Source organism: Mobula hypostoma, chromosome 5, assembly GCF_963921235.1.
Source record: "Mobula hypostoma chromosome 5, sMobHyp1.1, whole genome shotgun sequence".
Taxonomy (NCBI): Eukaryota; Metazoa; Chordata; class Chondrichthyes; order Myliobatiformes; family Myliobatidae; genus Mobula; species Mobula hypostoma.
This window is the reverse complement of record NC_086101.1, coordinates 22,821,744-22,847,031: the sequence shown is the minus strand read 5'-3', so window position 1 is coordinate 22,847,031 and position 25,288 is coordinate 22,821,744. Positions and strand designations below refer to the sequence as shown.

Here is a 25,288-nt window from a genome sequence, read left to right as displayed (position 1 = left end):
AAATGATCAGATTTCCCAACATGCAGCCTGGGCATGGAACAGAGGCATTCCTTACCTTAGTATAGCAGTGTTCTAGTGTGCTGAAATCCCTGGTGCTGCAGGTTATGTACTGATGATAATTGTGCAGAGATTTCTTCAAACAAGCCTGAATGAAGTTCCTGACTATTATTTAAAATGTGTAGTGACGGCAGACTTCCTGGGTGCCTGATTAACTTCAGCTTTTGGCGGTATGTAAACTGCAGTCAGGATCATGGAGGTACTCTTGTAGAATGGTCGGCACTTAGTTGTTCGATATTCCAGGTCAGGGGAATAAGAGTACGACAAAACTGCCACATCCAAGTGCTACAAAGAGCTTATCATGAATTACAAATCTCCACCTTTTGTCTTCTCCAAATGAGCTGTTCAATCCATACTGAGTATCGAGAAGCCTTTGGGTCTTGCCAAAGCATCTGGTGTGTCTAGAGTGAGCCATGTCTCCGTGAAACACAGAACGCAGCAATCCCTCATATCCCTCCGATGCAGAAATCTTGCCCTAGGTTCTCAATATTGTTCTCCACTTACTGTACCTTTGCAAACAAGATGCAGGGTAGAGGGTGTTTCATTCCTTTGCACTTTAACCTGGCTTGGAGTCCTCTCCAACTCCATCTCTTCCAGCTATGGTGATGTACCTTCATCTACTTAAATGTCCCATACCTGCATGCTTGAGAGTGAAGTCCGGCAAATCCTTCAAAAGATCATGAAATTGCTTACTGAAATGAATTTGCATTAAGACAGATCAATAGCATGTTGCCTCAAGGGAAATTGCAGTGAGAGTAATTCAAAAGAGGCATATTTACAAGCTTCGAAAGCAGCCCGCAAAACCTCGCCATGGTTCACTAGCACCGTCTTGCACAAGGCAATAAATTCAACCTGAGAACATGGACATCCTAAGGGGAAGATTATTGCAGCCCATGTGCTTCACCTCTTACCTCTCTGTAGGTATGTTATAAGATTAAGAATGTTACAAAACTATCAAAACACCCAGAAATGTAAATGGTAGTGGTGGTGGTGGGGGCGGGGGGGGACTTTGGGCTGTATTCACTTTTTTGTAGGCTTTTCCGTTTAAGGGCATTGGTGTTTCCATACCAGGCTCTGTTGCAACCAGTCAATATACTGTCCGCTGCACAACTATTGAAGTTAAAGTCTACCTGTTGCACCAGAGCTCTAGAGCTTCATCCCTGCCTTTCTGAGCGTTTAAGCTTGAGTGCTGTGTCAGGGGCATGCTTTGATATCTTTGCAGTATTGTTTACCCCATTCCAAATCGGTGACTTGTGAATAATTTGCATTTACATTGAAAATACAGCAACTTCATGTTAAGAATTAAATATTAGTGAGGACCCTAATGGGACTAGGTTTTAACATCAAATTAGAGTTAAAATCAGAAAATGCTGGAAACACTCAGTGAGTCGGGTAGCATCCATGGAAAGAGAAGCAGCGCTAACGTTTCAGGTCAGAGACCCTTGGTAAAAGTGAGACAACAAGTTAGGTTTAAGTCAGTGAGGATGGGGGAAGGAATGCAAAGGGCAAAGGGAGAATGTCTGACAGGGTTAGCTCATGATCGCCATGGTGCTAGGCTGTGTGGCTGATAGATTATTAGCTGCTGTTAAGAATGAGAGAGAAAGCAAAGAAGGGAACGGTGTAAAGGCTGTGAAATTTGAATTTCATACTGAGTCCAAAGACTAACGTGCTAAGTTAATGTGAACCAGCTGTGGTAAACTGATGGAAGAGCATTGAAACTTAACAATGTAGGAACAAATTGACATTTCAGGTGCGGCTGCCACAAGTACAAAGAGACCATGCCTATCTTTGTTCTAACTGATTTCTATCGGTAAACTCACACTTTAACTTAGCACAATATACTTTTTTATTTTTTGAGGTAAACTTTATGCACCTTGTAACATTTATTTCCTGTGAAGTTGAAGCTGCAAATAACCTTTTCCTTAATGATAACAAGACTTAGGAGATGGTTATCAATTTCAGGAGAACTCACACTGCTCTTTACAGCGGCAGCACAGCAGTGGAAACCGCAACCTCTCATGGCCCCAGAATACATCCTATGCCCTACACAATCTAGAAAGCTCACCAATACCTGTCCCTTGTGAGGAGACTGAAGAGAGATGGACCATGCACTTCACTACTCACAGGCTACAGATGCATAGCAGAGATTATCCTAACATACGGCATCAATGCACGGCACAGACACGGCTCTGCAACAGCAAGTCAAACTGCCCAATTCACTGGCACGAGCTCATCTGCCATCAAGGACAGAAAGGTGCCAGAAAACGGCCAGGAATATCCTGAAGGACCGTTTGTCCCATTCCTATCAGGGAGGAGGCTACATAACATACACGGCAGGACCACCAGTCTCAAAAGCAATTTGCTTTCCCCAAGCTGTAAGGCTGAACCTTCACATACTAACCAAGCCCCCTACTTTATCATTTCCTGTCAGAGTCTCCTTATGTACAGACACTCTTGTGCCTAGTGTTATTTTATGGACATACAATCAATCGATCTATATAAGCTAATGTGTATTTATATTCCTCTATTATTGCGTTTTTTATCTAATTGTGTGTGTTTTTGTGCTGTGTCAGATCTGGAGCAACAATTATTTTATTCTCCTACACATGTGTGTACTGGGAATGGCACTAAACAATCTTGAATCTTGAATCTGCTTTTAACCCGGTTGTATCTCTTGCAGTAACCACCCAGGCACATTGTCACCTGACACGCTTCCGTGACCACACAGAACACCACTGCTTGCTGCACCTCGTCAGAGTGGATTACATTAGCTTCATTTGTCACATGTACATTGAAACATAAAGTGAAATATGTAGCTTGCATTGGAGAAGACTGGGGCACCAGGAGGAAATCCACACAGTCGAGCGGCAAACATACAAAACACCTGAGAGACGGCAGTGGCAATTGAACCTGACCTTACAGCAGGCACTCTAAAGCACTGTGCTAACCACTATGCTACCATGTCAAGACAATTACACAAAGTGACAGCCACTACCAGATCTAGTGTGACATCTCAACCCTTAGAAAATGAATCTGAATGAAAATGAATCTCTTATTGTTAATGTCCCTAGTGGGTCAAAACTCTTAACGATAATGGGTCAGAAACTTTACCAATCCCATCCACACTTGTATAAGAAAATCATATACAAGTGGTTCCTAACCTTTCTTAAGTCGAGGACTAATACCATTAAGCAAGAGGTCCATAGATCCAAGGTTGGGAACCCCTGATCTAAAGCCTCAGTCATGGTTCCTACTACAGCCTCCTTGTGGGAGATACAAGTTGTTCAACAACCGGTGATCATATTAACTGCGATAAATATCAGTCCCTTCTGACTGATTCCAAAACCTCTGGAGTCACTTTTAAGGACTCTGCAACTCATAACTTCAATATTTATTGCTTATTGTTTACTTATTTTTCTTTTTTGTTTTTGCACAGTTTGTTGCCTTTTGGTTGTCTGTCTGTCTTTGTTGTGTGTGGTTTTTCATTGATTCTATTATGTTTCTTTGTATTTACTATGAATGCCCACAAGAAAATGAATCTCTTGGTAGTATATGGTGACATGTATGTACTTGGGTAATAAATTTACTTTAAATTTGAACTTTGAAGTGAAGGTAAAGACAAATGGAGAAGCGTTGAATCGACAGTGAATTGGCCAAAAGTTAGGAAGCTGAGAGCAGAGTTAAAGGGAAGACAGTGGAAGACACCGATGGTGGGAGAATTGCTCTTGATAATTTACTTTAAGGATATGTACTTAGGAATAAGTACTGATTGTCACGATTTGCAGATGATATCAAATTAGTGGGTGGCGGGGTGGAGATACATCTCTATCAAAGGAGATGTAAGGCACTGCTTCCCTCTGCTAGCCTGCAGGTCACCCTTGGGCAAGCTGTAGCAGCTACTTAGCTGCCCAGATCAGAGTCACATGAAGCCATGGGATCAGATGGTGGGTGGTCGTATGAGCAGCTGGTGCCTATACAAGCCCTGGTTATGTGACCTCTGACGTCGGGCAGACGACCTCCGAAGATTATTGATAATGGCTGGGGTCACCCGTCTTGTAAAGACACTGAACGGAAGCAGGGAATGGCTATCAACTTCTGTTGAAAGATTTGCCAAAAACAAACATGGTCATGAATAGGACCATGATTTCCCATGTCAATACAATACGGCACATAGTAATGATAAGGATGAGCAAATTAGAGGTAATGGCTAAAATTATGGAAAATCTTAATATAATACAATGTTCGGTATGAATACAGGACAAGTAGTGGGGAATGAGGGTAATGAAGTGATGGCCTTTGGAAGTAAATTAGAAACATCAGGTACACTCTGAATAGGATAGAAGAGAAAAGAGATCAGATATACAGGTGAAGTGAAGACTGAAAACAGCACTAAAACAAGAAAACCAGCTGACCAAGCAGTATTTCTGTCCTCCGATGTAGAAGTTAATGTCAGTCAAGTTATGTTAAACTTTTCACAAGATCGCATTCAGTTTGCACTGACCTGGGCTCCATGATTATTTTTTTAAAAAAGTCAGAAGCACTGGAGGATGTACGAATTATTTACATAAAAAAGGGAACCAGAACAAATAGGCAGGAAAAGACTAGAGTGAGGATAATTTCTAGTGGAGAAGAGAAGTCAGGTGGAATGGATGGATGTGGAGAAATGCATCCAGCACACCCCCCTTACTCCAGACTGTCAGTCATACATCCCACAAACTAAATACCCAGTGAGGGGTTAGAACATGGGACTCATCATCACAGGCTGTGTTGGAGGGAAATTGCAGGGATATTCTGGGAGAGATATCGGATAGAGAAAGGGATTGGAAAGATATACAGGGAAGCTGAGAGCAGGTGGGCAGAATGGGGAGGAACACTGTAGACTACATGGGCTGAATGGCTGTTTCTACACTGAATCAGTTCTTGTACTTTCATTTCGATAGTTACCTATCATAAGAGATAATCTAGGATTTTAAAAAAAACACAAAAATAAAAGTGATCATGAAACAAATGTAATTATGAACCATGTGGGATGATTATTTTTCTTACTGAAAAGCATGACATCAGAAGACACTGATGAAGAATCATTGACATAAATTTTATTTCTCTCTCCACTGGCACTGCCTTACCTGCTGAGCATTCCCAGTGTCCTTTTGTATTTATTTAATATTTTCAGCATTCACACTATTTTGCTTTTGGTCCTTCTCATCTTTAAGATCTTGAGATCCTGATACGTTGTTGCATTGCATAACAATGAAAAATGAAAAACATTCTTCCTTTCTATGGCGAGCAGTCTGATTCACTTCCATTTTCGAGTCACCTACATACAGAGGGCATCGCTTAATTACACCAGCCCTGCCAAAGAGTTTTGGCCTGAAACATCGACTGTTGTCTTTTCCATAGATGCTGCCTGGCCTGCTGAGTTCCTCCAGCATTTTGTGTGTGCCACTCCATTACGTATTCTTAGTTAAAGTTTATTTGCCAGTAATTGCTCTATTACACTTTTTTCTTTTCAAGCTAATTCTATAAGAAAACTCACCTGTCTAATCACACCCAATCTTTCCTGATATATTCTTCTCCTTATTCTCTGTCAATCAGGATACAGAGTCTATACGTCAGAACATGGAGCAGCCAAGAATTGTGTTTGTACTTCTACGAGATTTGGAAAAGATTTGAATAAATTTCCAAGTACCAGGAAAGCTATTTCACTCACCCTGTGATCCTGCGTAGTATGTTGCTCTTCCTTTTGTTGCTGAGATCCTTTACAGACTAGGGAGGAAAACCATTGTTAATCTTCAGAATCGGCTTTAACATCACTGGCATATGCCGTGAAATTTGTTAACTTTATGGCAGCAGTACAATGAAATACATGATAAATAAATATAGAGGAAAAAATGGAGTTACATTAAGTATATATACTGTCTATTAAATGTTAAAATAAGTAGTACAAAATAACAGAATTAAAAAAAGTAGTGAGGTAGTGGGTTCAATGTCCATTTCAAAATCGGATGGCAAATCCTGAATAACTGAATGTGTGCTTTCAGGCTCCTGTGCCTCCTTCACAATGGTAACAATGTGAAGAGGGCATGTCGTGGATGGTGGGATCCTTAATGATGGGTGCCTTCCCAAGGCACCGCTCCTTGAAGATGTCTTGGATACTACGGAGGCTGGTACCCATGATAGAGCTGACTAATTTTACAAGTTTCTGCAACCTATTTCCATATTGTGCAGAAGCACCGCCTCCCATACCAGATGCTGATGCAGCCAGTCAGAATGCTCTCCACAGTACATTTGTACAAGTTTTCAAGTGTTTTAGTTGACAAACCAAACCTCCTCAAACTCCAGTAAAATATTCCGCTCTCTTGCCTTCATTGTAGCTGCATCAAAATGTTTCAGGCTAGGTCTTCAGAGATATTCCCTCCTAGAAACTTGAAACTGCTCACTCTCTCTACTTCTGATCCCTGTGTGAGGATTGGTTTGTGTTCCCTCTTCTTACCCTTCCTGAAGTCCACAATCAGCTCTTTGGTCTTACTGACATTGAGTGTCAGGTTGTTGCTGTGACACCACTCCACTAGTTGGCATATCTCACTCCTGTACACCCACTCATGACCATCTGAAATTCTGCCAACAATGGTTGTATCACCAGCAAACCTATAGATGGAATTTGAGCTATGCCTATCCACACAGTCACGTGTGTAGAGAGAATGGGGAGAGTGGGCTAAGCACACATCCCTGTGGAGCACCAGTGAGGTGGAGATATTATTACCAATCTGCATAGATTGTGGTCTTCTGGTGAGGAAGTCAAGGATCTAGTTGCAGAGGGAGGTACAGTGGCCCAGATTCTGTAGCTTATCAAGCAGAACTGTAGGAATGGTAGTGTTAAATGCTAAGCTGTAGTCAATAAACAGCATCCTGACATTGGTATTTGCATTGTCCAGGTGATCCAAGGCTGCATTGAAATCATGTCTATTGTGGCAAGGAGTAAGTTGCAGTAAGTCCAGGGACAGGTGTTCATTCTAGCCACGACCAACCTCTCAAAGCACTTCATCATCGTAGATGTGAGCGCTTACTGGAAGATAGCAGATAACCTTCCTGCAGTAATGATCAATTGTTGGTCTTAAAATTTACGAATTTCTCATTGATGTTAACTAAAGGGAAGTCTAGAACGCTGAACAGCTGGAACTGCTGCACACCCTCCAGTGCTGGCTCTGTGAGACTTTGACAGCTTAGGTTTAGGGTGGCCGAGATTCCACAGGCTAACAGGTTTGAGCCATTCTTTGCATTACACCAGAATTCAAAGCTTGTAAAATGGGATTTTCTATTTTGTCCCACTTGAAGCAAACAACAAATAAATTGTAAACATTGAACATTGTGTTTGCTGAAGCAACCAGGAACTTCATATGTATGTACATTTCTACAACATGGACTGCTTAATACTGAATATTTGGAAGTGCAGAGATGTGGAAATGAAAATTGGAGGGAAATGATAAAGAACTCAAGAGAAGAAAACTGTGTTTTTCTTTTAAGTTTACTGTAGATACTGGCCACAAATGTTAACAATTCATTTTTGCAGTGTTTCTTCCTTTAGATATTTTTAAAATTATGAGTGAAGTCTATATTTGTAATAAAAATAAATAATATGAGTAATTTCTTCTATTTCTTCCGGGATGCATTGAGCTGGATGGATATGGGGTGCAATCAGAATGCTGACCAATGCAAGAGGGTAATCTTTAAAATTTGAGCTCAAGCATATTTCAAGCTGATGCCAGAAAATGTACTTTCACATGGTTGAGATGGAGAAACCGAACTCTCTATCCAAATTCTGTGGATGTTTGGCCACCAATTGAGTTCTCATCTACAACAAGGAAAATTCAATGAAGTTAGGATATAGATTAGTCACAATTTAATTGGAAGGGGATAATTGAATTTCCTCTTCTCTAATCCCTGTGCTGGAGTCCACACCCACACAATCATCTCACTGAGTGCTTAAATGGTGACTCTGGTGTGATGTAATACACCAGTTGAAAAGTGACTATGTGAAAAACACTCAGTAAACACTTTATCAGGGCACTAAATAACTCAATAGGGCGGCCACCATTGCTGTAGCCCATCCACTTCAATGTTCAATATGTTGTGCGGACGGAGATGTTCTTCTGCACACCTCTGTAGTAACGCATGGTTCTTTGAGTTACAGTCACCTTCCTGTTAGCTTGAACCAGTCTGCCCATTCTCCTCTGACCTCTCTCGTTAACAAAGTATTTTCACACACAGAACTGCCACTCACTGGATGTTTTTATGTTTCTCATAGCATTCTCGGTAAACTCTAGAGACTATGGAGTATGAGAATCCCGGGAGGTCAGCAGTTTCTGAGATACTCAAACTACCCCGCCTGGCGCCAACGATCATTCCACAGCCAAAGCCACTTAGATCACATTCCTTCCCCATTCTGAACTACAACCGAACTTCTAGATCACATCTGCTTGCTTTTATACATTGAGTTGCAGCCACATGAGATTGGCCAACTAGATCTTTGCAAGAATGAGCAGCTGTACAGGTGTACATAATAAAGTGGTCAAAGAGTCTATTTTTCTAACGAATAGTCATCAGGAAAAGTTAAACATTATTTTCAATGAAGCAATTATTCTTACTAACTTTTGAGATATGAAAAAAAGCACTTAAGATTAACACCCAGGGTTAATTATATCCATGAAAATCAATCCAAAGACAGACACATCACATTTCAGGTTACCTGAGACTACATCCTGCTTACCTCTTCGCATTTTCACAACAAGGCACAAGATGATGATGACAGCAGCAGCGAACACGACAGGTGGAATAATGAATTCATTCTTTATCACTGGGATCCTGTCTGTAGCTGTGTACAAGAGCAGAAGGAACCGTCACAGCAGTAGTTTTGTGGTGCTCTGAGCCACCATGTCCATTCAATATCCTGACTGATGACCCACCTTAACTCATTCACTCCTCTACCCCATATCTCTTACTCCTGGGTTTCCAAATATCTATCAGCCTCACCTCCGAATATGCTCATTGACTGAGAATTTTAATCCTTTGAGAGGGAGCCAAAGGTTCACAACACAAAGAATGGGGAAATTCGCCTTGATGTTAATCCTAACCTATGACCCCTCCCCATCATATTACCTGCATATTAATATTTTAGTGATTGATTTACAAGAACACCGAAAGCATTAATACTTGATACCTTCCCTCCATTTAAGAGAAATCTGTTGTCAGGTATAGCAATTCAAGATTGCAAGAAACTGCAAAGTTGTGAACACTGTCAGTCTACCATAAAATCCAGTCTCTCCTCCATTGACTTTGTCGACACTTTCCAATGCCTTGGGAAAGCATTCAGCACAATCAACAACCTCTCCCACTCTGGTCACTTTCCTGCATCTTACCCCCATCTGCAACGTTAAACAACTTAAAATGCCTGATAGCACTGACACAAAAAAGACTACAGGACCTCCCAGTTATAGTACTGATGACAAGAGCTACATGTGGCTTTGGCCAAGCTCCCCAGTACGAGTACAACTGGCATCCACCAGGCCATGTGAAAAATTGCCAAGGTTCCAAAAAGTAGGAGAAATCCAGTCTTCCTCATTACTGCCCAGTCTTTGCCCACCCACCACAGGAAGCTCTCCTTGCTCGTGCTACCAAGCCGCACTTGCTCACCCGTAATGTCCTGATGCATGGGAAGTTTGAATGTCGCCAGATCTACTCCATTCAGGACCCCAACACAGGCTTGGTACCAACCAAAGGACCAAGCTGAACTCTAGAGGTAAGCTGAAAGCGATTGCTATTAATATTGACAAACAAGAGAAAATCTGCAGATGCCAGATATCTGAGAAACACACAGAATGCTGGAGGAACGCAGTAGGCCCGGCAGCATCTATGGGAAAGAGTACAGTTGACGTTTCAAGCCGGAACCCTTCGGTGTGTTGCTGTTAACATTGAGGCAGCACTGTTGCAAGTCAGCGACTCAAAGGCTACTATGCAGAGCCAAGACTGATAAATAGAAATACAAAGGTGTAAAAAAAAGTAAGATTTTCAACAAAAAAGAATCTAAACATCTACTCTTGACATTCAAGATCAGTATACGTCTGAGCACTCCACCACCAACATCCTGTGAGTACACCTCACTGGAACTAACCACATAGTTTGGTGGCTTCACAGACATGTAAGAGGCCTGGTAAGCATCAGAGTGTGACTTGTCTCTTCACACTTTATCCAGGAGAGAGAGATATGTGAAATACAAACCTACTTTCCACTTGCATGGATGAAGGAAGTACTCCATAATCCAGAGTAACTCAGCCCGCCTACCTCCCTAAACACTAACACTGACATCACACGGTATAAACATTTGCATACACACTGGCATCACACTGTTAAACATCTGCATAGACACTGGCACCACATTGTATAATCATCTGCCTAGACACTGACATCACACTATAATCATCTGCATATACACTGGCATCACACTGTATAAACATCTGCATACACACTGGCATCACACTGTATAAACTTCTGCATAGACACTGGCACCACACTATAAACATCTGCATACTGTGACAAAAGAGGGTTACAAAAGTACACATAGACTAAGATGTTAACTGTCCAGTGCTATCACCAGTGGGATCATCAGTTGATCTGCCACCTGTCTTCAGGAGAGAGATAAGTAAGACAATAGAGCAGCATTTGGAAATGTTAATGAAGAGACGAGAGAGATTAACGGAAGGAGACACCGGTCTAAGTATTGTCAAGACCGGCTGCTTTGAACCCTGAACTGTTTGAAGTTTGATGGACAGGCGATACCCCAGCAGGGGGATAAAAAGGGACAGGTTCGCTAAGGCAACAGACACACCACGCAACACAATACCACGAGGTAATGAGACCCTGGAAGCGGTGTGCCCCCACGAGTTGGTGGGAGTTTTGGAGGGCTGGTCGCGGGACCAGCCATAGACGCACAGGGTGGAAAGATACGGTCGGCGGGAACCTGGTGTGTGTGTCCACCCTTGTCTGGGTGCCGGGTTCACCGCGGAGGAGCGATCGTATCTGGAATGCAGGGGTCACAGTCGGTGACCTCAGAAGACATTACAAAGGGCTCGCCCGAAAGCTAACTGCGAGGAATATCGAAGGTCTGTTTGGAATCCGATTTGCATATTCATTCATTCTCTCTCTCCTCTCCAATGGCGCAACGGCGATTACTGCGAACTGAACTAAACTGAACTCTGTCACTTGTGATTGATCATTTTACCCCTAGACTGCGATAGAGCTGATTGACCCTACTATCCTAGTTCTGTGTATATGTGTGTTTATTCATTGCTAACCTGTTGCATTTATATCCTTACTATTAGAGTACTGTGTTGCTTATTTCTTTAATAAAACTTTCTTAGTTCCGGTAATCCAGACTCCAACTAAGTGGTCCATTTCTGCTGGTTTGGCAACCCAGTTACGGGATACGTAACATTACTCACTGGCATCACACTGTATAAACACCTGCATGCACACTGGCACCACACTGTATAATCATCTGCCTAGACACTGACATCACACTGTATAAACATCTGTATACACACTGGCATCACACTGTATAAACATTTGCATAGACATTGGCATCACACTGTATAAATATCTGCATACACACTGTATAAACATCTGCATGCACACTAGCATCACCCTGTATAAACATCTGCCTAGTGTGACAAAAGAGGGTTACAAAAGTACACATAGACTAAGATGTTAACTGTCCTGTGCTATCACAAGTGGGATCATCAGTTGATCTGCCACCTGTCTTCAGGAGAGAGAGATAAGTAAGACAATGGAGCAGCATTTGGAAATGTTAATGAAGAGACGAGAGAGTTTAACGGAAAGAGACACTGGCTCCTTTTGAACGCTGAACTGTTTGAAGTCTGATGGACAGGCGATACCCCAACAGGGGGGATAAAAAGGGACGGGTTCGCTAAGGCAACAGACACCACACACGACACCACGAGGTAACGAGACCCTGGAAGCGGTGCGCCCGCACAAGTCGGTGGGAGTTTTGGAGGTCTGGTCGTGGGACCAGCCATGGACGCACAGGGTGAAAAGTTACGGTCGGCGGGAACCTGGTGTGTGTGTCCACCCTTGCCTGGGTGCTGGGTTCACCGCGGAGGAGTGATCGTATCTGGAACGGAGGGGTCACAGTCGGTGACCTCAGAAGACATTACAAAGGGCTCGCCCGAAAGCTAACTGCGAGGAATATCAAAGGTCTGTTGAATCCGATTCAAATATCAGCATTCGCTCTCTCTCTCTCTCTCTCTCTCTCTCTCTTCAACGGCACAACAGCGATTACTGCGAACTGAATTAAACTGAACTCTGTCACTTGTGATTGAACATTTTACCCCTAGACTGCGATAGAGCTTGATTGATCCTATTATCCTAGTTCTGTGTACATGTGTGTTTATTCAGTGCTAACCTGTTGTATTTATATCCTTACAATCAGAGTACTGTTTTGCTTATTTCTTTAATAAAACTTTCTTAGTTCCAGTAATCCAGACTCCAACTGAGTGATCCATTTCTGCTGGTTTGGCAACCCAGTTACTGGGTACGTAACATAAGTGGGGTTCTCGTCCGCAATTTCGAATGCTAAATTTGTGATGGGGTAAATTGATTGGGTTAAAAAATTCCCGAAAGAAAGAAAAAGCAAACAGCAAAAATGGAGATTGAGGAATTTCTAAAGCCGCCAACTTCAGAGGCATTAGAGGATGCCAGGAAAGCGGAATTGGCAGCTGCGGCCAAACGGTTGAATCTTGTTAAGGGGAAGTCGACAATGAGGAGAGAGGAGATGCACAGAGCTATCGTAGAGCACTATGTATCTAAAGGTGTGTTTCCCCAAGGGGAGCTGGAGGTGGTATCTATGGGAAAACCTGGTGAAGACGCAGTACAGGTGCAGATTGAAAAACTGAGACTCGAGCATGAGTTCTGGGTACGGCAGCTAGAACACGAAGAGAAAGAGAAACAGTTAGAACGGCAGGAAAGAGAGAGGCAGTTGGAGCGAGAAGAGAGGCAGAGGGAAAGGGAATTCGAGCTGGAGAGGTTAAAGATGATGGCAGAGCAGGGGCCCATGCCGAACCAAGGTGGAGGGTTCAGGGCGACCCAGGAGGTTAGGCTGGTTCCCCTATTTGACGATACCGATGTGGATCGGTACTTTCTCCACTTCGAAAAAGTTGCTGCAAGTCAGGACTGGCCGAGGGATAAGTGGGCTGTTTTGCTTCAGAGTGTACTTAAAGGAAAACCCAACAAGCTTACTCAGCTTTGTCCGCGGAAGATGCCCAGAGGTAAGAGATGGTGAAAGAGGCCATCCTCAGGATTTATGAGTTGGTCCCCGAGGCATACCGGCAGAAGTTCCGGAATGCGAGGAAGCAGGGGAACTGCACGTATTTAGAGTTTGCCCGTGAGATGCAGACATATTGTGAGCGTTGGTGCGCCTCGAAGGGGGTAAATGGGGATTATGACAGACTGCTACAGCTGATCCTGATTGAGCAGTTTAAAGGTTGTGTCCCTGAGGGTATGAGACCCTACCTAGATGAGAAAGAGGCAGCCACGTTAGCCGCAACTGCTAAATTAGCGGATGAGTATGCGTTGACGCATAAAATGAAGTTTGCCCCGAGTAAAGGCTAGCAGAAGGGTAGTCAGGACGGCGGGGAGAGTCCGCCAGAAAAGTCAGAAAGTAAGCCGGGGACTAGTGAGAAGGATAAGGTAGACCGGGAGCAGTCTGGTAGGAAGACTCCTGGGGTCGTCTGTTATAATTGTGGGAAAGTCAGACACTTTGCGTCCAGGTGCTTTGCCCCAAAGAAGGAGACGGGGAAAGGAAAAACGGCGATTTTGACTGGCTGTATTGAGCTGGTAAACAAACCGCTAGGAGAGGAAAGGTCTGCCGAAGTTCAGGAAGGGCGCGAGAGGTTTATCTCGGTCGGATTGGTGTCAGTGAAGGAGGGGTTAAACCCAGTTCCAGTACGGATCTGGAGAGACACGGGAGCGTGTCAGTCATTGATATTAAAGGGTGTGTTAGACTTTAGTTCAGAGACCGAGACTGGGAAAGTCAGGGTCATAAAAGGCATTGGAAAAGGGACTGAGGCCGTCCCTTTACACCAGATACACCTACAAAGCGACTTGGTCTCCGGACCGGTCACGACAGGGGTGAGACCCGAACTACCGATGAAAGACGTGGAAGTCTTACTTGGTAATGACCTCGCGGGAGGAATTGTGTTCTCAGCAGTGAGATTGACAGGTCAGCCTGCCCCCATTGAGGCCCCGCCCATGGACTCACAGGTTCATCCCGTTTGCGCAGTGACTCGGCGTGTGTCCAGAAAGACTGCCGAAGTAAATTTAGCTGAGACATTTCTACCAGCCTTGTACCAGGAGGAGGTAGAAAGTGAAAAGAAGGAGTGTAGTGAAACAGGAGGGAAGTGAGGGAGCTGAGGCAGACTTAGCATTAGCCAGGAAGGAATTTGTACAGGGGCAGGAGCTGATGGTTTCGGCGGAGACAGCTCTCTCTGAAGCAGGATTAAACAGAGAGCCAGTAGGCTATTGTGTGGAGGAGGGAGTGCTACGGAAGAAAGGGAGACCAAGTACCATACCCGCAGATAAGGAATGGGGGATGGTGCCAAAAATTTATGGGGATGAGATTCTTAGCCTGGCCCACAAGATACCTCTCAGTGGACATTCTGGGGGGAGGGAAACAGTCAGCGGAATCATGAAAGAGGTTTGCTGGCTGCACAGGAGGAAGGATGTTATTGACTATTGTAGACGTGAGTTAACACAGTTAGAGGCTATTAACATGTTAAAAGCCCACCACGATCAAAAAACAGATCTAGCTGGTGATATCATGAAAATCAATGAGGCCAGAGTGCCACCTGATAAGGGGAGGACCCATTTTGAAAAGATAAGTGTGGTGCCGACCAGATGGGAGATGTCTATTGTTTTGACCCGTTTTGCTGATAAGGTCTCTCACCTAACCCCCGAACAAAGCGGGCCATTGATGAAGCTAATTAAACGGCACGCGCACGTAGGTCTAGACATCCTGAGGCGATGCAAAGAGCTGGGACATGGGGCTGTTGTCACATCAGGTCAGCCTAGTGAGCAACACCCCTATAGAATGATTAATTCAGTGACAAACGGGCTAAAGAACACAGAAGTGCATATTGGTGATGTAGTGGTCTGGAATGACACACGGGAAAAGCACATTGTGGCACTGTTTAAACGGCTGTCTGAAGCCAGCCTGACAGTGAACCTCGCAAAAAGTGAATTTGGCCACGAAAAAGTCACTTATCTGGGATTTGAGGTAGGACAGGGGCAGCTGGCTCCGATGCAAGCTAAGGTGCGGGCTATCGCTGAAGTCCCCACCCCGACAGCAAGAGAGCCCTGAGAAGGTTCTTGGAGATGGTGGGGTACTATCGGAAGTTTTGCAGAAAAAAAAACACTTTGCGGATAGTACCCACCCTCTTACAAAGCCCTTGCCAAAAAATGCTAAATTGGTATGGGACGACCCTTGTTATCTATGTCCGGGGCGAAAACCACTGAGAAGTGACATTGATCACAATTCATTAGTGTTTTCGGCCACTATGAATTCTGCTAAATTGGAGCCTGGGTTGAGAGGATTATTAAAATAACACATATAAAAGGAACAGAAAATGTAATTGCTGACTGTCTGTCAGGTGTTGACAACTTAAAATTCTCTGTATTAGCCAAATAGCTGATGAAGATGTATATTTGTGTGTATCTAATAATGTATTCATGCTTGTAATTTTTACCCCGGTAAAAATCCTTAAAGGGGAGGGGTGTGACAAAAGAGGGTTACAAAAGTACACATAGACTAAGATGTTAACTGTCCTGTGCTATCACAAGTGGGATCATCAGTTGATCTGCCACCTGTCTTCAGGAGAGAGAGATAAGTAAGACAATGGAGCAGCATTTGGAAATATTAATGAAGAGATGAGAGAGTTTAACGGAAGGAGACATTGGCTCCTTTTGAACCCTGAACTGTTTGAAGTCTGATGGACAGGCGATACCCCAACAGAGGGGATAAAAAGGGACAGGTGCGCTAAGGTAACAGACACCACACACGACACCACGAGGTAACGAGACCCTGGAAGCGGTGCGCCCCCACAAGTCGGTGGGAGTTTTGGAGGTCTGGTCGTGGGACCAGCCATAGACGCACAGGGTGGAAAGATACGGTTGGCGGGAACCTGGTGTGTGTGTCCGCCCTTGCCTGGGTGCTGAGTTCACCGCTGAGGAGCGATCGTATCTGAAACGGAGGAGTCACAGTCGGTGACCTCAGAAGACATTACAAAGGGCTCGCCCAAAAGCTAACTGCGAGGAATATCAAAGGTCTGTTGAATCTGATTCGAATATCAGCATTCGCTCTCTCTCTATCCCCAACGGCACAACAGCGATTACTGTGAACTGAACTAAACTAAACTCTGTCACTTGTGATTGAACATTTTACCCCTGGACTGTGATAGAGCTTGATTGATCCTATTATCCTAGTTCTGTGTACATGTGTGTTTATTCAGTGCTAACTTGTTGCATTTATATCCTTACTATTAGAGTACTGTGTTGCTTATTTCTTTAATAAAACTTTCTTAGTTCCAGTAATCCAGACTCCAACTGAGTGATCCATTTCTGCTGGTTTGGCAACCCAGTTACAGGGTATGTAACACTAGACACTGACATCACACTGTATAAACATCTGCATACACACTGGCATCACATTGTATAAATATCTGCATACACACTGTATAAACATCTGCATGCACACTGACATCACACTGTATAAGCATCTGCCTAGACACTGGCATCACACTGTATAAACATCTGCATGCACACTGGCATCACACTGTATAAACATCTGCTTCACACTGTTGCAACATCTGCATAGACACTAACTTAGTTTCAGTGTGTACCATCTATCGATTTAAGTTATTGCTGAGTCTATTCCTACTCCCTCTCCAAATCCCTAAGCTTCTCCCACCAGGAAGGACAAGGGTACTATGCAGATGTAGGAGAATACTTGTATGTTCCACACACCCCCGCCCCCACCTCACAAATTTACATAACATTTTGACACAGAAGTACATCACCATTACTTCAACTTTGCTGGGTCTAAGTCCCGGAAGACCCTCTCCAGCAGCATTGTGAGAGTACCTTCACCTTCACCACAAGGACTACAGCGATTCAAGAAGGGAACACACCACCCTTTTCTCAAGGAAAATTAGTGATGGACAATAAATAAACATTATTTCAATGACATTTGCCCCTCCAGATGCTGAGGTGATGATTTATTTTTGAAAGGCTGAACTTTGAGCACAGTTGACACAAGAACACAAGAAATAGAAGCAGGAGTAGACCATCTGGCCCGTTGAGCCTGCTCCGCCATTCAATAAGATCATGGCTGATCTGGCCATGGACTCATCTCCACCTCCCTGCCTTTTCCTCATAATCTTTAATTCCTCCACTATGCAAAAATCTATCCAACTTTGTCTTAAATATATTTACTGAGGCAGCCTCCACTGCTTCATTGGGCAGAGAATTCCACAGATTCACAACTCTCTGGGAAAAGCAGCTCCTCCTCATCTCCATCCTAAATCTACTCCCCCAAATCTTGGGGCTATGTCCTCTAGTTCTAGTCTAACCCACCAGTGGAAAGAACTTGCTTGTTTCAATCTTTTCTATCCCCCTTTCATAATTTTATATGTTTCTATAAGATCTCCTCTGATTATTCTGAATTCCAGCAAGTACAATCCTAGGTGACTCAATCTCTCCTCGTTGTCTAACCCCCTCATCCCTGGAATCAACCTGGTGAACCTTTTCTGCACAGCCTCCAAAGCCAGTATATCCTTCCTCAAGTAAGGAGACCAGAAATGCACACAGTACTGCAGGTGTGGCCTCACCAGTACCCTGTACAGTTGCAGCATAACCTCCCTGCTCTAAAATTCAATCCCTCTAGCAATGAAGGCCAATATTCCATTTGCCTTCTTGATAGCCTGCTGCACCTGCAAACCAACCTTTTGCGATTCGTGCACAAGCACTCCCAAGTCCCTCTGCTTAGCAGCATGCTGCAATCTTTTTTTTTACCATTTAAATAATAATCTGCTCTTCCATTTTTCCTTCCAAAGTGGATGAACTTGCATTTACCAACATGTTACTGAACCTACAAGGGAACATGCTATCTTAGATCTGGTCCTGTGCAATGAGACAGGTAAAATTAGTGATTTTGTAGTTAGGGATCTTCTTGGAAAGAGTGATCACAGTATGACTGAGTTTCTCATACAAATGGAGGGTGCAATAGTTCAATCCAAAACCAGTGTATTCTGCCTACAATGGGATGAGGGAGGATTTGGCAAGCATAGACTGGAACATAGGCTATATGGTGGGATGGTTGAGGAACAGTGGAAGACTTTCAAAGAGACTTTTTCACAGTGCTCAACAAAAATAAATTCCAGTTAAAAGCAAGGACAGTAAGGATGGGGAGAGACAGCCTTGGATATCTAAGGAAATAAAAGAAGGCATCAAGCTAAAAGCTTGTGCGTGCAAAGTCGCCAAGAGTAGTGGGAAACTGGAAGCAACAACGTACCACTAAGCAAGCAATAGAGAAAGAGAAGATAGATTATGAAAATAAATGAGCACAAAATATAAAATTGGATAGTAAAAGTTTTTATAATTATATAAAGTGGAAAAGGGTGGCTAAAGTGAATGTAGGTCCTTTGGAGGACGAGAAGGGGGAATTGGGCAATGAGAAAATGGCAGAGTCTTTGAATGACTGTTTTGCGTCAGTCTTCACAATGGAGAGCACCTCGAACATGCCAAAGAGAGATGTTATGGATGCGATGGGAGGTGAGGGCCTCGATACAATAGCTATCACTAAAGGGGTAATGCTGAGTAAACTTGTGGGCCTGAAGGTAGATAAGTCCCTGGTCCTGATGGAACGCACCCCAGGGCAGTGAAAGAAATGGCAGAGGTTATAACAGAGACTTTGGTGATAATTTACCAAAATTCTCTGGAGTCAGGGCAGGTTCTGGTAGATTGGAAGAAGGTGAATGTCACACCACTGTTCAAAAAATGATGTAGGCAAAAGACAGGTAACTGTAGGCTAGTTAATTTAACATCTGTAGTTGGGAAAATGCTTGAAGCTATCATTAAAGAAGAAATAGTGAGGCAGCTGGAAAGAAATGGATCCATCAGGCAGATGCAGCATGAATTCAACAAAGGCAGGTGCTATTTGACAAACTTACTGGAGTTCTTTGAGGATATAACGAGCACAGTGGATAGAGGGGAACAGATGGATGTTATTTACTTGGATTTCCAGAAGGCATTTGAAAAGGTGCTGCAAAAAAGACTTGTCCGTAAGATAAGGACGCATAGAGTTGGGGGTGATGTATTAGCATGGATAGGGGATTGGTTAACTAATAGAAAGAAAAGAGTTGGTATACATGGGTGTTACTCTTGTTGGCAATCACTGGAGAGCCGTAGGGGTTGGGGCTGGGCCTGCAACTGTTCACGGTATACAGTAACGATCTGGAAGAAGGGACCGAATGTAATATATCTAATTTTGCTGATGACACTAAATTGAGTGGAAAAGCGAATTGCGCAGAATCTGCAGAGAGATATAGGTAGGTTAAGTGAGTGGGTAAGGGCCAGGCAGGTGGAGTATTATGTTGGTAAATACTAGTCAACCACTTTGGAAGGAAAAATGGCAGATCAGGTTATTATTTAAATGGTAAAAAATTGCAGCATGCTGATGTGCAGAGGGACTTGGGAGTGCTTGTTCATAACTCACAAAAGGTTGGTTTGTAGATGTAGCAGGCTATCAAGAAGGCAAATGGGATATTGATCTTCATTGCCAGATGGATTGAATTTAAGAGCAGGAAGGTTATGCTGCAACTGTACAGGGTACTGGTGAGGCCACACAGAGTACTTGTGATCTCCTTACTTCTTCTTCTCCTTCATGTGCCTTGTGCGTGACACGCTTGGGCGATCATGGCTTTCCACATCGAACGATCCCACGCAGCGTCAATGATATCTCACACACGTCCATGTTTTGGAAGCATACAGCAAGATTGACCAGATGGAACACTTTAGTAGCCTAAGCCTTGTTGTAATAGAAATGTGTCCGTTGGTAAAAATGGGTTTCATTTTTTGGAAGTTGGCTTTGGCAATGGCAATTATTCTTTTTATTTCTACTTTACTTCCAGCATCTTGTGATATAAAGCTACCAAGGTAATTAAAGCTGGTCTTTTGTTCAATCTCTTGGTTACCAATGTACAATTGGCAGTTGGGAGTATCCTGCTGTTTTGATATTACCATACATTCGTTTTTTTTTACAGTTGATGGTTAGACCAAAATCTGCACTTGTTTGTACTACTTTGTCTAGGAGGATTTGTAGCACTTGCTATTAGGGTGTTATCATCCGCATATCATAATTGTCGATGTTAAAACCTCCAATTTTTATCCCATCTAGGTATTCTATTTTTCTGAGAATCATTTCACTATAGATATTAAATAATTCCGGTGAGGGAACGCATCCCTGTCTAACTCCTCTTTGAATTTTAGTCCAACAGCTTATATTATCAACAATATTTACTGCCGCTGTTTGGTTCCAATATAAATTTTGAAGCAATTGTTGGTCCCTTCCGTCAATGTTTAGTTTAATGAGAATTTGAAATAATTTTTCATTTTGCACTTTGTCGAATGCTTTAGTGAAATCAATAAAATATAAAAAGACATCATTTTGTTATTCAATTGCCCTTTCTGAAATCATTCGTAGTATGAAAATTGAGTTCCTAGTTCCTCTATCCTCAATAAACTCACATTGCAGTTTAGAAGTTTCTGGTTTTAACTTGTTTTTAATTCGACTCAGAACAATTCATAACAATATCTTTATAATGTGACTCATAAGACTGATTGTTCTATAATTTTCACAGTCAGTAGTTCCAGGAATTTTTGGCAGAGTTATAAATACTGATATTTCAAGAGATCGTCAGGCAATACACCAGACTCATACATGCCATTAAACAGTTCAGAAAGAATATCTAAGCCCAGATCTTCTAGGGCTTGTATCATTTCCACTGAAATTTCTTCAGGTCCAGTGGCTTTACCATGTTTCATGCTTTTCATAGCTTCAGTTATTTCTTCTTTGGTAATAGGAATCACACACTAGACTAGACGCGCCCAACCTTTGCTGCTGTTGTACAAAGACAATCCTCCACCAAAGCTTGGAATCCATCTCCCTGCTGCCGGAGACTTCAGTGATTTTCGGTGACACCACCACCATTGGTCTGGTAATTTTTCTGGCGCCAGACACTCGGCATAGACAGAGCTCCTTCAGCGAGACAGAGTGCACCCGGACCTAAGCCCGATGTGAAGGCCGAGTTGTCTTGGATGGTAGAAGCTATATAATTGCTATTGCCGTTTCTTGATATTTAGTCAGGACCCAACCACCCCATACACCCCCTCCTTACCTGAGGAAGGATATACGGGCTTTGGAGATGGTGCAGAGGAATTTCGCCAGTTTGATTCCAGAGATGGAGGGTTTAGACTCTGAGGAGGTATTGAGTTGCCTGGGACTGTACTCACTGGAATTCAGAAGGATGAGAGGAGGTCTTATAGAAACATATAAAATTATGAAAGGGATAGATAAGATAGAGGCAGGAGAGTTGTGAGACTAGAACTAGCGGACATAGCCTCAAAATACGGAGGTGTGGGGGAGTAGATTTAGGATGGAGATTAGGAGAATTTGTTTTTCCCAGAGAGTAGTGAATCTGTGGAATTCTCTGACCAATGAAGCAGTCGAGGTACCTCAGTAAATATATTTAAAACAAGGTTGGATAGATTTTTGCAAAGTAGGGGAATTAAGGGTTATGTGGAAAAGGCAGCGAGTTGGAAATGAGTCGATGGCCAGATCAGCCATGATCTTATTGAATGGCGGAGCAGGCTCGACGGGCCAGATGGCCAGCTCCTGCCCCTATTTCTTATGCTCTTGTGTACTTTTTAAGAGGATTCATCCCCAGGACAACCCTGACCTCACTTTATGACAGAGAACTTTTTTGCCCTGGTTCCCAATTCTGATCGATATTCCTCAACATAAAACGTTAACTTTCGTTTCTCTTTCTACAGGTACTGCTGACCTTTTGGTTGTTTCCAGCAACTTCTGTGTTTACAAATCCCTTCCCCAGGGAAGGTATTGTACCTACCCGCTGTAATCCCTGCGTGGATTCCGCTCCCAGTGTCGATGGCGTTTTCGGTGGCAGGTCGGACCTCTAATGTTAAGGTTCCTTTTTCTGTTCCCATAGAGTGGACGATGGATAATTCATAAATCCCACTGTCGTTGATCTGCAGGTCTCTCAGTAACAGTGAAGCGTTCTCCGGGAAAAGCAGCGCTCGGTGTTTATATGGTTCAGAGACAGTGAGGTGTGATCTACTGTCACTGAGGTGACATTCTTGCCCCGAGAAGCAGGTATATTCTATACATACACTAGCGTTCCCGCCTCTGGTCCATGTGATCCGCAGATACCGGTGTGGGTCCGGGACTGTGTAAGAGACGGGCAGGAGCACGGACTGGCCGGCGGTTCCATTCACTCTGTCCTGATGCATCCTCAGTGTTAGAGCGGCTAAAGGTGGAGATGGGAATTGTTATAATATAAAGTGGCGACAATTAAACAATAAACACAAGCAATGTTTGGGCTGCAAAATGTAACTAACTGAAATAAACCCTGACAAAAACAACAGGAATTCTGCAGATGCTGGAAATTCAAGCAACATACATCAAAGTTGCTGGTGAACGCAGCAGGCCAAGCAGCATCTATAGGAAGAGGTGCAGTCGACGTTTCAGGCCGAGACCCTTCGTCAGGACTAACTGAAGGAAGAGTGAGTCAGGGATTTGAAAGTTGGAGGGGAAGCTCCAGCTCTCGGGAGTCCAGCTCTCGGCTCTATCCCTCCCCCTCCTGTCTTCTCCTATCATTTTGGATCTCCCCGCCCGCTCCAACTTTCAAATCCCTTACTCACTCTTCCTTCAGTTAGTCCTGACGAAGGGTCTCGGCCTGAAACGTCGACATGCACCTCTTCCTATAGATGCTGCCTGGCCTGCTGCGTTCACCAGCAACTTTGATGAAATAAACCGTGCCCGTGTTTCACACATCTCACCACCGCGCGGTGTTCTTGGCCCCAGTAACGGGATTATTTTCTGTTCCCCGGGCCAGCGAGGCCAAGCTTATCCCCAACATCAGTCCGAGCCCGGGACATTCACTGTTACAAATCACCGGTCTCCGGGGAAGGACCAAGCGGTTCGGTCATTCTGTACCTTCCCGTCACCCGTTATGCACTGACTGGTGGACAGCGCCGGGGTTGCGTGGTTGTGCAACAGAAGCGGGTCCATCCCGGCAGAACCGGCTCCCGTCCTACCTCGGAATTATCCCGAACAGTTCTGATTTGGATAGTTGTGAATCTAATTCGAATCAGTCAACTCAGGAGGCCAGTCGGCCCATCAAGCCGCAGCCGGCTCTTTAAAAGATCAATCGCGCCGGGACTGTCGGCCGCTCTTTCCTATAGACGTGTCATAGTACTTACACAAAGTCCGAACAGGATTGAGCTGTGCAGCTGCGGGAGCTACTGAATGGGCGTGGGACCGACGGGTTATTCCTTTTAATTCACTAGCGCATCGACATCCCAAATAAACACCACAACACAGAACCCCAATTGCCTCACCAGTAACAGCAGAGAGGTATGTGAAAAGGCGGAGGCCACACACTTCAGGAGCCTCTGCAAACCGCATGGTGCCGCGGGCTGTGTTGAGCTGTTGAGGGCCGTTGAGTTCGCAGAGCGAATGTTCAGCCGCTGTCGGTGCGAAGTTACCCACGGCGATGCTCATCCAGCGGGCGAGGTTCCAGCCTCAACAACCCTCTGATGCACGGATGCTTAGTGTTTTAATCTGTGGGGAAAGTCGGTCCTACCCGGTGACGTCGGCCTCCTGCAGTTTGTGGACCTCGCACCACAACTTCAGCCGAATGGTGCAAGTGATCATCTCGCTCGCTCGGCGTCTGTTATCTCCCCGAACTCGGAACGGAAGTCCTCAATGGAAATACGTTGGCGCTGATTGTAACGAAGTCAACATTTTCCTTCGGGTGTCCGGCACGGTGGTTTCTGATTGATGACCGGCAGTGGGTCGCCACCACAGATCCAAGTGGTCGGCAGCAGAGGGAAGGGAGAGTCTGTGGGGTCCAGGGGGCGGTGATCAGAGTCAGGAAGCAGTGGCTGCTGTGAGTTGTATCGAGTATTTGAGTTGTATCGAGTATTCCACTGGCCGAGCTAGGTCAAAATATTGGCACACAGGAACAGTTCATCAGGCCAGTTTCACACTACAGAGAAGTTATGTTTTAGTGCTAGATTTAAGCAAAGCGACATTGACCCTACTTCTCCGGTCAAACAGCTTATGATCAATGCCGAATCCGTCTCTTACTTCATTCTCCAAGTGTGAAATTCGATCCCGTGGAGCAAACTCAGGTTTAGTCTTCTGGGACAATTTGAGTAGTCGCTCCCAACATTACTGGTTAGAATGGACAAATCTCTGTTGCCGCATTTTGCTATCCCTTCTAGGAAATCTTAAGGAGAATTGGTGGAATATAGGTTAAAGTCGTAAATATATGATCAGAGGCGGGAGATTTAGAAGGGTCACCATGAATCCGCTTCCCAATGGCAGCAGTGAGAAGAGAGCATAGCTTGGATTCTACCGGTCCCTGATGACGGGCGCTGCTTTCGTGTGATACAGTAGTGCTCCTTGTAGATGTGCCCAATGGTGGGAAGGGCTTTGCTTGTGATGGACTGGGCTGCATCCACTACTTTTTGTAGGCGTTTTCATTCTTGAGCACTGGTGTTTCCACACCAGGATGTGATGCAACTGGTTAGAATACTCTCCACTGTGCGTCTGTAGAAGTTTGACTATGTTTTAGATGACATGGTAAATATGGGCAAACTTCTATGAAAGTAGAGGCACTGTCGTGCCTTCTTTGTGATGACACATAAGTGCTGGTCCCAGGCCAGATCCTCCCATATGACAACACTAAGGAATTAAAATTATTGCCTCGCCTCGCCTCGCCCCGCCTGAAGCCTCGCCTCACCTCTCTTGAAGCCTCCCCTCTCCTGAAGCCTGGCCTCGCCTGAAGCCTTGTCTGAAACCTAG

General features: G+C 44.2%; 1 protein-coding gene across 2 annotated transcripts in view; it reads right to left on the bottom strand.

The window, feature by feature from the left end:
• LOC134346155 (uncharacterized) overlaps positions 1–24,697 on the bottom strand; it is a 41,235-nt gene extending 16,538 nt beyond the window's left edge. For both annotated transcript variants that reach the window (XM_063047461.1, XM_063047462.1), the window contains exons 1-4: positions 23,818–24,697; positions 22,308–22,724; positions 8,825–8,929; positions 5,768–5,823 (exon numbers count right to left, since the gene is read on the bottom strand). In XM_063047461.1, the coding sequence (XP_062903531.1) occupies positions 5,768–5,823; positions 8,825–8,929; positions 22,308–22,724; positions 23,818–23,980 (741 nt within the window). In that variant the 5' untranslated portion in view covers positions 23,981–24,697. The remainder of the gene's footprint in view (positions 1–5,767; positions 5,824–8,824; positions 8,930–22,307; positions 22,725–23,817) is intronic.
• Positions 24,698–25,288: the final 591 nt, after the last annotated feature.